The 14,444-nt window shown below is 40.3% G+C and overlaps 1 protein-coding gene across 2 annotated transcripts; it reads left to right on the plus strand.

The window, feature by feature from the left end:
* Positions 1–5,378: 5,378 nt before the first annotated feature.
* On the plus strand, positions 5,379–13,740 carry POMP (proteasome maturation protein). 2 transcript variants are annotated; one of them, XM_040056948.2, is made up of 6 exons: positions 5,381–5,438; positions 6,835–6,932; positions 7,650–7,710; positions 9,719–9,820; positions 11,503–11,596; positions 13,250–13,740. In XM_040056948.2, the coding sequence occupies exons 1-6, from the start codon at positions 5,436–5,438 to the stop codon at positions 13,315–13,317; spliced, it is 426 nt and encodes a 141-aa protein (XP_039912882.1). In that variant the 5' UTR covers positions 5,381–5,435; the 3' UTR covers positions 13,318–13,740. The 2 variants fall into 2 exon arrangements, with proteins under 2 accessions (XP_039912881.1, XP_039912882.1); XM_040056947.2 differs by lacking the exon at positions 13,250–13,740 and having other exon boundaries at positions 5,379–5,438; positions 11,503–11,681.
* Positions 13,741–14,444: the final 704 nt, after the last annotated feature.

The following is a 14,444-nucleotide window of genomic DNA, read 5'->3' on the forward strand; positions in this document are numbered from 1 at the left end:
GAATTCTCATGAGGCACCTGGTTTCAGACTAGAGGTCCTGACTACGTGAACACTGGCTTGGTTAAACGCTGGACTCAGCCTGAAGGATTAGTTTAACAGGGTCACAAGGAGACAGAGTTTACTGTAAAAGAGCTTACTGAAAATAGTTATCAATCCATTAACTGGGAAATAAGCCTACCAGCATTCTGTCAAGTACTGCCCGTATAGCTTCAGCTGTTGCACATGCCTTACTTTTTATCTTTTGACCTTGTTTTTCATAATTCTCACAGCTCTGAGAGTGAAAAAGTGCCCAAACCCTGCCAGGAGTATCCGAGCGAAGCTGAACAGAGGCGGCTGGCGAGCGCTGAGAGAAGCAGGCGCGGGGTGTTCGGGTACTGAGCATCCCCTAGTGACCGGCTCTCCCGGTGCAGCATCCTGCTTTTCTGAGTCTGCATAAAGAGCAAAGGGAAGCCCAGATTCGCAGAGTACAAACGGATTAGTGCAAATAGCGTGCTCCTTGACTTACAAAAGCACTGACAAGCTGCAAAATAAGTCAACGCTCCCGGAGAATAAGGACTCCTTTTTAATCCAAGTACATTACTTGGATCAAAACACAACTGGCTTCCCTTGTCTGACCCACCAAAAAAGGAACCGAAGATACTTACACAGATATAATATATTTTCACTTAAATTTCACTGATGACTTATAAATCAGGTAAAGAAATGAGGGATTGTCAGTATTATTTCACCACTAGATGTTACAGTATGTTAAAAAAGTCTACATTCATCTAGATATCCTGATGTTCTCTTTCTGGTCACCTGTTGGATTGCTTGCTGCTTTTGAATGATGAGGATGGGAAAGTTTTGACTGAAGAAGATCTTACAAACTGTAGATTTTGCTGGTAAACAAACAGGAAAAAATAAGCTCCTTCAGCAATGAGTGGGATTTTTTTTTTTTTTTTTTTTTTTTTTTTTTTTTTTTTTTTTTTTTTTTTTTTTTTTTTTTTTTTACTCCCTGCAACAGTAACTTTTTTCCACATACTTTCACCAGCTTCAGGAAAGGGTGGGTTAGAGACAGGGGTTTCCTGAGCCCTTTCAGAACATGGCTTTAACGAAGCTGTGTGTTCAGAAGAGCCCCTAGAGAGTCTTGTTTTGGAACAGTCTGACGCCTACACATTATTATCTTTGCTATGTTTTGCAGTTTTGTGTGAAATTTATTTTTAATCTTTAACAAAACATGCTCCTGTTTATCTTAAATTAAGAAAAGGTTTAATAATGTAAAACAAAATAACTTTTTAAATAATTAGATTTACAATGAATGCCAAAACATAAAAGTATAAAGCAAGTTAACAAGAAAGGAGTTCTTAAAGATCAAAGAAAATGTGTTTATTTGATTTGATTAAAAACAAATAAAAAGTACTTTCACTTTAACAAGTTATAACTGGCTGTTGACAAAAAACAGTGAAAGAGTTTCCCAGTCCCACAGGATAAAGGTTTTCTTCTGATAGAGGTTCACGTAGTCAGAACAGATTGCTGACACTGATACGTCAAAGGAATTATATTTTGAAAAGTGACAAAGTTGCATCAATCTATAAAATATGGAGACAAAGACAAGTTTCCTTGGAGAACATGCTCCTTTTGCAGCCTTTGCCCCACACAATAAAATTTTTAGGACTAGGGTTAGGGTTAGGTAGCAAAGGCTGCCACATATCAGCCTTCTCTACTGAAGGAAGAGGAGATCTGCAGAAGCCAGCCCTCTTCTGGGAACTCTACTGCTGTGTTAAAGCAGGCTTTGAGCTAATGTTGTGCCTCCGTGTGACAATTTTTGAATCCACCCTCCTTCCGCAGGCTTCAGCGGGATATGTACAGACCTCCCATGAAATGATGCCATGTGAGGAACCAGGCAAGAGAAAGCCAAGTAACTGAAACCAGAATTTGCTTTAGGTCAGGCTGTCTAGACTTTGTTTAATGAGGTTTTTTTTTATTATTATTATTTAATTACAATTTAACTGATAAAAGACCATTTGAACAGTATTCATTTTTCTTAAAAAAGAGTAAACATTTCCAAAAGATAAAATATCCATAGTCTAAAGATAGCTTGAATCTTCAGAGAAGGTCCATAGCTAAACCAAAAATACCAGATTTGACATTCCAAAATAGCTGCGGTAAAAAATATCCCGAAAACACTTGAAAGAGTCATACATTTCAGACCTCCTCTACACAAAATGATGAAAAAAATCTCAAAAAACCAAAAAAGACATTTGGAATTTATCTCTAAAGACAACATGTGAAATTCATCATCCTAACTTTATGGAAGTCACCAATTTAGAGGAGCTATAGCTATTTTCACACTAATTTTAAGGCATCCACGTCCTCTTAAAAGAGTGTCCCCAGACAAGACGGCCCCTTTAGCAACTGCAGCCACTGCATCTCACTTTCTATCATGTTACCATCTGCCAGGTAGATGCCTTCAGGCAGAGTATCCAACCCTGCAGGCAGCACTGCACCCCAGCAGGGAGGTTTCAGCACACAGGGCGTTGTGTTCCAGAGCTGCTGTGCCTGGTGCAGTGCCCGTGGGCTCCTGTCTGCACTCTGGTGAGCCCAGTGCTGCTGGCAGCCTTGAAATCACCTGCAACACGCAGAGCAGCCACACCCACTGCTTCTGTCTGTCAAAGTGCTCATCGCTCACCACAGGCTCTCATTTCTGATCCCAGGTTTGGTCAGCCTGACAATTGCTCGTGCAAGTCCTATTTATTTGCAGTGGGGCTGCAGAGAGACACCCAATCACCCACTGTTGAGATGCTCACTGTAAGACTGTTAAAGCGAAATTGGTTGTGAAAAAAATCAAGCCTTGCTCCAATTTGAAATACTTGGTAATCCGATGAAAAAAACACATGTGTGATTTGTGTTTATGTCTGGAAGTTTTCCCCAGTGTGAAAGCCTCTAAAGGAAAACCAGCTCTTTCTTGCAATGTATGTCCTTTTATGTTATGCAGCCTAGACTGTGGATCGCAGTGATGTCAAAAATGTACATGGAGTGATCGCATCCTGTCTGTGTCCTGCAAGAATGACTTTGAAAGTTAGATGTTTCATCTCTACAGTCATATCCTGATCAACAAACTCAGTCAATAAATAAATACATTTAGTGACAAAACCTAGCTTTCTGTAAGCTGCAGTTAAACAGGAACTTGATTTGTTTTTTGTATTCACATCTATTCTATAATAATGAATCCAGCACCACAATAACCAAGTACCCATTATAATTATAAGATCAGAGAAACCTTTGTGGTACTCATTTTCCTAAAAATTATTTTAAAAACACCAGTCCTCCATTCTCATTCTTTTGAAGTTTTTTGCTTTAAACCTAAGACTTAAATACAAAGAGCCAGAACTTGGGTTGAGAATATGAGGGGTAGGAGGGGGTGGGGGTTTAAGTGGTGTACCGATTTTGCCCAAGAAAGAGGAAAACAGAGTATAAAGTGTACTAATTTTTCAGTCTTCTTTTTTTTTTTTTTTTTTTTTTTTGACACATCCGAGTGCCACTAAAACATATATAAAATTTCTGCTTAAATATTGCCTGTGACTGTGTGTGTTTGTGTGTCAGGGAGGGAGATGGTGTTTAATTGCCACATTTAAAATTTACAAAAACAATATAAAATTTACAAAAACAGGTCAATTTGGGTTACTAAGCATAAGCCAAATTAAAAGGCTAAAGGGTTGAATGAGCTACATGTCTTAGAAGAAATATAAAAAATAAATATCCCAAATACACACGTGGAGCTATGCATTGAAATATACGGAAAACTCTCTGGAAGCATCACTGCCTGGTTTCACCACCTCAGGCCAGCAGCACTGTGATGCTTTTGGAATCACCCAAGCAGTTTTTGCTGCCTGTGGCAGAGTGGGACAGGATGGGTTTGACGGAGAAAAGCTCCCCACACCAGACACCACAGGCATGGCTGCCCTGCTCTGTTATGAGAAGGCATTAGTCAACTTCAGCTCCTGCTTGGGGCCACGGTGGCACTGAGACAGCTGGCATGCGAGAATAAGCTGGAGATTTAGACTGGTGTCTTGGTTTTGAAAGACAGTTGTCTGCCAGCGAAAACTAGTCTCCCTTGGAATGGAGAGTGTAAAACCCCTTCCCTCCAAATTATTATAATTTTGCAATTAGGGGCTCTCAGACAAAGAAAGGGGAATAGGAGTAACAGTTCTTTACTAGGAATATTAAAAATAAAAAGGAAAATAGAAATGTATTTTTGTACCAAAAACCAAACCAAAACAAAAAACAAACAAAAACAAACAAAAACAAACAAACAAGCAAACAAACAAACAAACAAAAAAAAAAAAACAAGCAAGGAAGAAAACAAAAATCCTGGAAAAACCCTGACAGAGTCAGGGATAAGATATGGCAGCCTGATGATCAGGGTGTTGGAAGCAGTCCAAATAAGTCCTCCTGGAGTAACAGATGTGGTTCTGTGGTGTAGAGATAGTCCTGCAGAAAAGTCAGTGGTGGTGAGATGAGCCCAGTCTTCCTCTGGGAATCCAGTGGAAAAACAGAATGGCTTGTGTCCTTCAGTCCCAGGTTTTATCTAGCTAGGAACAGCTGGCTCCTCCCCCACTGGGTGGAGCATCTCACGATGGAATGTGTCATGTCATTGGTGGGCCCTAATGGCCCATTATCAAAAGGTGTCCCCCTGGAGGATGGAGGGGTGGTGAAAGAGATAAGAAACACTGCCCCACCTGGATTTAATGGCTGGGCCATTATCAGAGGGCATCCTCCCCCCTCCCCACTGGAAGGGTGAGAGAAAGATAAAACATCCCCCCGAAAAACCCCAGCCTTCAACAGATGAAATAGAATACACATTTCTAAGTTACATAATCCAATACACTTGGAAAAGAAGAGGCTCAGGGGTGACCTTATTGCTCTACAACTGTCCGAAAGCAGGGTGCAGCCAGGTGGGGGTCAGCCTCTTCTCTCACGTAACAAGCCACAGCACAAGAGAAAATGCTCTCAGGTTCTGTAAGGAGAGGTTTAGGCTGGACATGAGGAGGAATTTCTTCACAGAACGGGTGGTGGGTGGTTTAACATCGGAATGGACTGCCCAGGGAGGTGGTGGAGTCACCGCTCCGGGGTGTTTAGGGAAGGACTGGATGTGGCACTCAGCGCCATGGCGCCGTGGACATGGCAGTGTTCGATCGGTTGGACTCGCGGGCCTCATGGGTCTTTTCCAACCTAACTGCGAGTAAGAAAGCCACGGCCAAGGGGGCACAGCGCCGAACACGAACCCCTCACACCACAGCGGGCGGAGCTGCACGACCGCCTCCGCCACCCCTCACCGCGGCACCCGCCCCGCCCCGCCGCGCGCGGCACCGCCCCTCACGCAGCGACGCACGGGGGCGGGGCGGAAGTCAGCGCGCGGCGGCGGCGGAAGTGGCTGAGCACGTCGGGGGCTCAAGATGGTGAGTGCGGGCGGCGGCGGCGCCGGGCGGGCGGGGGTGTCCTTGTGCCGGACCGCGCCGAGCCCGACCGAGCCGTGCCTCCCGTCCTGCCGCCCCCGCCAGCTCCCCTTCCCCTCACCCCCTCGGAGTCCCCGGGCACGGCGGGGCCGTGCTGAGTCACGGTGGTCCGGCGCGGCCATGGCGGGCTTCCTCATGGGGGCGGGGGCCGGGAGGCGTCAAGGGCGCCTGGTGGCTGTGGTTAAAGCCCATTTCTGGGACGGGACGGGATGTGATGAGGAGACCCGGCGGTCCCCAGCCTCCCGCAGCCGGCGGCTCCCGGGGAGGGAGGTCTCGCCTCGGCCCTCCGTGCTGGGCAGCGGCGCTGGGGCCGCCTCAGACGGGCCGGGCGCTGGTGTGACTCGTGAGTGTTGCCTTTGGGGAGTGTTTCGTGGTTTTCTCCGTGAGTTTAACTTCAATCTCTCTTGTCACGTACCCCAGGTGCCCTATCTCTTTAACGCTTTCATTTATAGCAGTCTCACAAAAGTCTGGTCAGTGCTGAGTGTGTAAATTGGTAGATGCTTCATATGCATGTAACAGTAGGCATGTTAGGACTGTCTTACAGCTCTTATGTTACTGAGAGCCCACATGTTGGTGCAAAAGATCTTAACTGTAAGCATTTTTTGTTGGATCTGACAGTGCTGCTGGGGGAAATCCTTGCATTGAACGGCTCATCACTCACCTTCTAGAGATTATTGCTGTCACCTTGTCCTGTTTATTAGACATTACCCTATTGGTGGAGCAATTTTTATGAGCAATTCTCAAATCACTTCAATAAATTCTGGTAAATTAGAGTGAAATTAGTGGCCTAAGTTACTAGTAGGCAGTACTTAGTAAGTCTGTGGACTTCTGGTAATCCACTACAAGTTACTGTTTTCATTTGTTCTTTCAGTTAACTGGCACATTAGACTGCTCGAATACACCTTGTCCTCCTTACGGCAGCCTCAAACCATGGCTAAATTTGATCTTGTGTCAGTAATGCAGTAAATTAAGGAATGCTGCTTTCTGTCCTGTCAGCTGTCGGGACTGGCCTCAATCCCTGCAGCCCAGGGTGGGAGCAAACAGGGGATATATTGTGAGTTTAACTTGATCTGGGTCAACCAGATCCAAAAATGTTGTGAGTACCTTTAGTTTCTATCAGACTCTCTGAAAGAAATCTTTATTAGTGTACGGTTTGTGGTTTTGGGTGTTTGTGTGTGTTTTTGTTTTGCCTGTATTTTAAAGAAACACCAAAGTCTAGGACTTGTCCAGGAGTGCTTTAAGGAGTCTTTGAGCACTTCCTTTCATTTGGCTGGCCTAATGGCCACACAAAAGCGGTCTGGTTCTGTTGAAATAATTTTGGTGGGTTTTTTTGTTCCAGAATTCCAGAGGCACTGCTTCTCTGTTGAAGGATAGTATCTCATTTACAGACGCTTCAGCTTCAGGGCTATTTGAAGGTCATGATCTTCTGCGCAGAGGGTACGCTTTACTTTTGCTTGCTGAATTGTGTCATAGACAGTGTTGAACTTCAGTAAATGTTACATGTTGGCTTTTTACAGAAGTTTCTTGAAAGGTGTGTTGCAAACCGGTGTAATGCTGTTCTTTAGAAGAGAAACAGCAAAGTATTGATAACTGTGAAATATCTGAGTTTTAATATATATTTATATAAGGGTGCCATAACACTGTGGGAAATGGTTAATTTCAGCATTGGGACAAACCCCAACAGTAATATAATAAAAATAGTTTGGAGTTTGCCATTTTTACATGAGTGTGAAACTTATGTCTATGTCTTGGATAATGAATCCAAAGGAAGTTCATGGCGTTTAAAATACCATACAACTGGCAGTGGGGGGAAGGTGTGTGCAGTGTTCCATTGCAAAAGCCTGGAGACTTCAAAATAAGGTACAGTGTAGCTTGGATATTTTCATCTCTTTCTGAAGGGAATCAAGAGAGGAAACCATTCTGTTTTGCCAAGCATAAAGGATGTTTGAAACTTATTCTTCTGGTAGTGCTGTAGTTCGAGGTTTTACTTGCTGCTTCACTATTAGTCTTCTTTTTTTTTTCTGTAGTTCAGACTTTGCTAGTTGTGCGTCTCTGTGGGCTGGTGTTTGTATCTGAGATTGGTTTTGGAATGCAATTTAAAAAACAATATCCCAATTAATTTGAAGTTAATGTATTTTCTGTTTGTTCTTCTAGCTTTACAAGTTTGAAAAATGAATTGTTGCCCAGCCACCCATTGGAGTTGACAGAAAAGAATGTAAGCATAAAATCAGATGTAGTCATCTTCACTCTTAACTAATTACGAAGTTTAAATTAACAGTGTGGTTATCTGGACTGCTTTGTGCAGTAGCAAGTAATGAGCAGGGTCTTTAACAGAATGAAGGTGTTCAACAGTGGTAACATTTTATTTATGCAAATAACATTGTCAGCAAGTTGTTTTAGGATTATCTCTTACTTGTACCTCTCTCCACTTCAAGTGTGTAAGCAGGCTTCCGAGTACGGACTTGTGTGGTCAGGTTTAGTCGTCTAAGAGTGTGTGTGCAGCCACCATAGGTAGGCCAAGGGCACGCCTGTCACCTCTTAAAGACTGACCCTCCCATTTTGTCTGTTGATTTACCATCTGTCTTCCTTTTCAGACTTTCAGCCTGTGAACACATATGTAGTTTTCCATAAATTGCTCGATCCTGTGTAGGCATTTTACACCTACAGTTTGTCATAACTGTTTGCGATCTTGTCTGGCTCAGTCATCTCTCATGGACCATTACAACTGGTCTGTGGAAGGTAGAGGGAAGCCAGACTTGGTGGTTGAACTGAATGTCTCTGATGCCTGTTTTGTCATGTAGAAGATACGATGTATCAAACTATCCTGAAGGGAAGATGTTGGATAGAATGTTCCAAATTGCTAAGTTAAACACCGGACAAGGTCGGACTAAGGTCTAACATGTTCTAATTTCAGCCAGTGTTAGTGTTGTCTTGCATTAAAAGGATGATGTTATTGTGACACCAAATTTGTGAGCTTATTTATAAATGCTATGAATGTTTCAGAGCTATTTGCCGATGGATTTTTTTGAACTGATTGCTGTAACTTAGTTTTTAACTCTGTTCTTGCCATACAAACCCTGCATAATTAAAAGATCGCATGCTAAAGAGACAAAAATGCACAGAAATAAGACAGGCCGTGTGATCCCCTAAGAAGTATGTGAGTCTTCTAAATTGTTTCTCCCGCATTTGGTTAATTTTTCTGTAAGTTTAAGGCCAATTTAAGAATTATTTTCATGTACATTTGAATGGGAAAATACTTAAGTTAGCCTGGGATAGTTATGGTTGCTTTTGCTACTATAAATGTTAAAAAGGTTTTTCAGGTAGCACTGGTGGAAGCCAAATGTTTCTGCTGTCCAAAAATCTTTATCCTTATAAAATAAAAGAAATGGAAAAATAATCTAACTGGAATTATAAGATTAGGATGAGGCATATAAATAGCATTTTCTGCTAACTTTTGAAGAGCATTCAATATAGATTGTTACAAAGAAAATGCTTGTTATGTCTTTGACTTTTATTTTTCTCTTGGTTTTTGAGATCCCTTTGCATAAATATGATGTTCTCATAATAATGGGCTTTTGCTATGGTGACGGAGTTCAGATTTTAAAGTTAGAGATTTAAATTTTTTTGATTATTTAAGTATAACGTACTTCTTTGTACTCCAGTATACATGAGTGAGCACTTTTTCTTTAAAAAGCCTCTATTAAATAGATTTTCTTTGTCTTACTGGTAAATTTGAGAGCAGTTGGGAAAAATACAAGTTTTCATTTGCTTTTCACAATCATAAAGAGTGTAAGTGGTGCTCTGTTTTCTTGATCAGAAAAGAAGTGCATCAAGTGTTTTCAGGTAGTCTTTGATGACTAACTAATGACATCAAGTTGGATTTTGTGATCATTAAACTGTACTTAGCTTCCTATTCATCCAGAAAATACTGTAGTAAAGTAATGCAAAACTATGCCACTTGGTGGTGTTAACCTCCTGATTATCAAAAATAACAAAATAAAACTTAGGCTATTAATTTGGAATAAAATCCAGCAGAAAACCAATTTCAGCTTCATAGAACAAATCTTACTGCATCACTCTCTTTCCTGTACTCTTGAGACATGTTTGATGGTATCACTGAATTTTTACATACAAATTTAGTAAGCAGGATGTCACAAATTTCTTCTATGGCTATACTTTAAAGTAACTTTTTCTAAAATAAAAATCAATACTATTTGTGACAGTTCCAGTTAAATCAAGATAAAACAAACTTTGCCACACTGAGAAACATCCAAGGAATCCATGCACCTTTAAAGCTGCAGATGGAATTCAGAGCGGTGAAACAGGTAGGCATTTTTATCCAACTGGTATGACTTAAGCCATTTGAAAAAACGTTTACCTTGAAACATGCTTTCAGAAACACATCTTTCTTTGTTGAGATACCTTATGTTTCCAAAAGAAATGAATTCACTGTTAAAAAGCTGCTGCTAAAAACAGTGAACCTAACAGTGCAATTACTAGGTTTTAGAACAGTCAATATGTTAAAGCCTTTTAGCTGCTGTTCTGTTTTTGGTTATTTGGTGAAGTGGTAACTGCTCTAGCTTTGCTGTGGAATAGCTGCCTGTAAGCCTTCAGAGAAAAGCAGGAGGAATTGAATATTAATTCCTAAAATTAATACTCTCCCCTGTGGAATGTGTGACCTTCACAGGGAGGAATCTCTGCAGCTGTAGGGAAAAGAGACTTAGGGGTCTGAAGCAGGTAGTGATTTGGGAGTAGATGTAGAGGTCATGTGAAACCTGAAACAGAGAGTTTGCTATGTGCTTATTGTTCCTCAGCCTTTGTGGTAAGATCAAGGGAGGTCTACAGGGAGTTAAGTTCAAAGGTTTTAACTCTTAATTGAGAAGCTGAGTCTGTCTCCTTTTCCTTCTTTTCTCCTAGGATTGAGGGTAGCTGGAGAAAGGGAACATAGAAAGCTCTTTGGTCCAATAAACTAATGGCTTTTTGTCTTCTCAAAGATTGTCAGGCTAGTAAGAGTAGGTTTCCAAGTGAGTTAGAGCAATTTTGTATTCTGTTTGAGTGATGAGGTGCTGTTAAACCTTAATAAGCTGCATTAAGCTTGGCAGAAGTTACTGGTCCTGAAGATGTGAAAGGATGTGAGATACAAAAACATTCCTTGGTCTCAGCTGTGCTGTTGTGAGGAGTCTTTTTCCTAACTAACATTAGCACATTGCAGAGAATGAGGAAGGTGAGGATATCCTGTTAGTCTACTCTCCAGAAATGGTTTTGGAAATGGGTGGGGGAATACAGTGATCAGAAGGTTTTTCACTTCCAGATTCATGTTGGGTGTACAAGTTTTCTTGTGGTTTAACTGAAGTATCTGTAGTAGTAGTGAATGAATTCTCAGAATATTTATGCTCTGAAATCTATGTGTGCCACTTGAAAATTTTGGAACTACTGTGAGTAAAGGGTACAAGAAAACTGTTGAAAGTAACTGGGAGTGGACTTGAAGCTTAAGAATTTGTTGAGATTGGAGACTTAATTATGATTTAGATTAATTAAAGGAGGATTATGTTTAAATGTGAAAGTCAATATAGCTCTTTCACTTGAATTCCTGACTGGTGTCAGAGATGTAGGAGGATTAGAATGTAGTTTCCAAACTGTTCAGTATAAATCAATTGCCCAGTACTGACCTCAGAGTGTGGAGGTTTGCAGTGAACTTCCCCAACTTTGTGAGAGGAGGTTTACAGAGGAGACAGAAAGTACTTCATTATTTTTCAAAGTGCGGTATTTGCTGTACTACTTACACTGCAGTGAAAGCTAAAAATCTATTAGAAGGCTGTTCTTTTCAAACAGATAACAAAAAGAATATGGTGTTTGTATGTCTTTGTGTGCCAATACTTCTCTTACTTCAGCATTGTTTTTTTCTGCCTGTTGACTTTTCAGTCACTTCAGACTGAGAAATACAAATATGAGCCCTTCTATTTCAGATTTGCCGAAACTTGAACTCTTGCTTGAACTCTTTTTACAGGTCCAGCGTCTACCATTTCTTCACAGCTCAAACGTGGCAATGGATATTTTGAGGGGAAATGATGAATGCATTGGTTTTGAGGATATCCTTAATGGTAAATACATTCTGGCTTTAACATTATGGAAACATTTAACGGTAAACTTTGCGAGCTATAAAGTTCTTTGCCTCTACTGAACAAGAGAATTAAACTCCCAAAATACAAAGAACAAAAATAAATCCTAAAAGCAAAGAAGCACTGGGGAAGGAGAAATAAATGTCATTCAGCTTTAAGTTGTGTGGAAATTACTCTGAAATATTGAGCAAGACAGTATTTGCTTGTAGGCTGGATTTCTGAAGAAGTAGAATATTCATATAGGTTGTATGCCTCTTTCCTCAGAAACTTTTAAAGTAACTTGTGCAGATTTTATCAAGCAGAGGTTACAAAATTTAAGTCCTATAAATAAGAAGAAATGTTAGAGAAGAGGTATAGAACTAATAAAACAGGTACTTAGCAGGGGAAAGGCTCCCTCAAATGAACTCAACAGGCTGCAGTTGTGTGGTAGCCTGCTGACTGTTAATATGTGTGGAATAGAATAAACTGGAAAATGGCTTTTGAACGAATTATTTCTAGCTGGTACTTAAGGACATGGAAAGAGGCAGAGTTTTTTGAAGTGGGATTGAAGAATGGAAGTAGCTGGGGAGATAGGATGGTGGAAATAATAGAGGAACAAATCTGAATCTAGAGGCATGGTGTAAATCTGGGGTTATTTTCTGAGATGGGTATACAGGGACCAAGGGAAGGAATCTTGGGCTGTTGTGGTTCCACAGGGGTAGAGCAATGTCAAACCTAATTTGTAGAAATTTGATTATTTACCACAGCTCACAGCTGTTCGATTTTTATAGAGTGCTGAGGAGTGAGTGGGTTACAAGTGTTTTTGGTAAGGCTTTATTTATCAGGAAGTATAGTAGATATTTTTGTTGTCTCTGGAGGAATCAGAGGCATTTGTCTTATTTATGGAAGGAAAACATGATTGATGTACCCATAAAGAAAAGTGTCACAACATGTGTTCTGGCCCTGGGTTTGTTTTTTCCTTTTTATATATATATATATATATATATATATTTTTTTTTTTTTTTTAATTTTTTTTTTTTTTTTTTTGTATAGAAAGTTCATACTGTCAGTATTGGCCACTCTTGTGTGCTCTGCACGTTCCTTGGTAGCCTTTGAGTACAGTGGCTAATGTCAACCATACTTTACAGAATGGAGGAAATCTCAGACATTTACAGCTGTAGAATTTCTGTGAAGCTAGGCAGTTGGGTGGAGAAGGGAAACCAGGAATATGTCCCAGCTAACAGAAGAGAGGACTGTGAACTCCTGCTGTGCAGAGAAGTTGTGTTGGAAGGAGGTGTAGGACAGGATGGAGAAAAGCTTCAGTCAGACTTGAGTTTTCTCAGACACTAAACTAGCAGTGTAATCCCTTTGAGATTCAGGCAGTTGGAGTCTGTGCTTATGCAGAACTGGTTGGTTTTCCTTGAGATGCGTGTGTGTCCTTATGACAAGCTGTTCCACAAGATATGTTTGTTCTCTGACCAGTGCTTTGGATAGAGGCATCTGAGTTACAGATCTGCACTCTGCAACACTGTCAAAAATCAGTCAAGTAACTGCTGCACTAAGCATTATAATGAAAAGAGATGTTCACCTTTATTAGTTGTTGCTGGTCTTTGTAGCTTGCTAAAGGCCTCATGCTGTCAACTTTTCTTTTTCCAGATCCTTCCCAGAGTGAGATTATGGGAGAACCACACATGATGATGGAGCACAAGCTCGGTTTATTGTAACAAAATATACTTCACAAAAATGTTTTGTGTGTGTCTTTCTAGCGCAGATCTAAGTACATGGTACTAAACTGACGCTCACAGTGTTAAGCAGACCTAGTCATCACTTGCCTTCCTAATGAAAAGGCACATTAAATGTTTAAAGTCTATAAATTGTTCTGTGCTTGTTATCAATCATACAAATGTCCTGTAACTAGATAGTTTAAATAATGCCTTTTCATAAACTGCTCAGGACAATGCTTCTTAAATATGGAAATGCTGTATATGTATACAAGAAATTCAAAAATACCCAGGCATTTTAAAACTGACTACTGTGGTAAATGCATTTAATGGGGGAAGAGGAAGGTATTTTCCGTTTCATAACTCTTTGTTCATGAAATTTCCATACACTTTTTAAACTATTGAATAAAAGTTTGCTATAAATGCTGTTGCATTCCAAAATATATTTAATCCTAAATCAAGACTCTCTTATCCATGACCCAGTGTTGTCTTTTTTTATTGCGGTGTCTTTAAAGGTCTTTAACTTCAGCAGTGCCTGTTACATACATTGTATCCCTCTCTTGACAGCTGTTTATAAGTGAGCTATTAAGCTTTTGTGTAGAATTGGAAGTATTGCTGTAAGAATAGGGTTAAGATTTTTTCATTCGTGTGCTTGAGAGGGTATTTTGGTTTCTGAAAGTAGAAGCAAGTTCCACTTGGGGTTTAAGAAGATGTTTTGAAATCTGTTTGAACATAATCCAAAAGAGCGCTCCCAGATCTAGGTATTTTAGTATAACGAAAGAATGCAGAATTATGAAAGTACCCACTAAAGCTGCTGCAGTAAGACCATGAAGATATGGTGGTACAAATACAGAAATAATTATTTGTGGGTTTACAAAAATCAGATCTTAATTAAGGAATAATGAGATATTTATACTTAAATATATCTTTTAAAGGAGCAGGCCATGGGAAGGGTTTTTTTGCATGCCTAAATGGTTTTATTTATTAAATTCAGGGTTGTAACAACTATTTCTGGTGTCATACATGTGTATATGTTTATCAATCCTGCAAGGCAGCTAATATAATGTGGCATATCAGGAAAAAAAGTCTGTGGTTCAAAAAATTATTAATGTTATCTGTTGTCAGATATT

The sequence above is a fragment of the Hirundo rustica genome, chromosome 2, assembly GCF_015227805.2.
Source record: "Hirundo rustica isolate bHirRus1 chromosome 2, bHirRus1.pri.v3, whole genome shotgun sequence".
Taxonomy (NCBI): domain Eukaryota; kingdom Metazoa; phylum Chordata; class Aves; order Passeriformes; family Hirundinidae; genus Hirundo; species Hirundo rustica.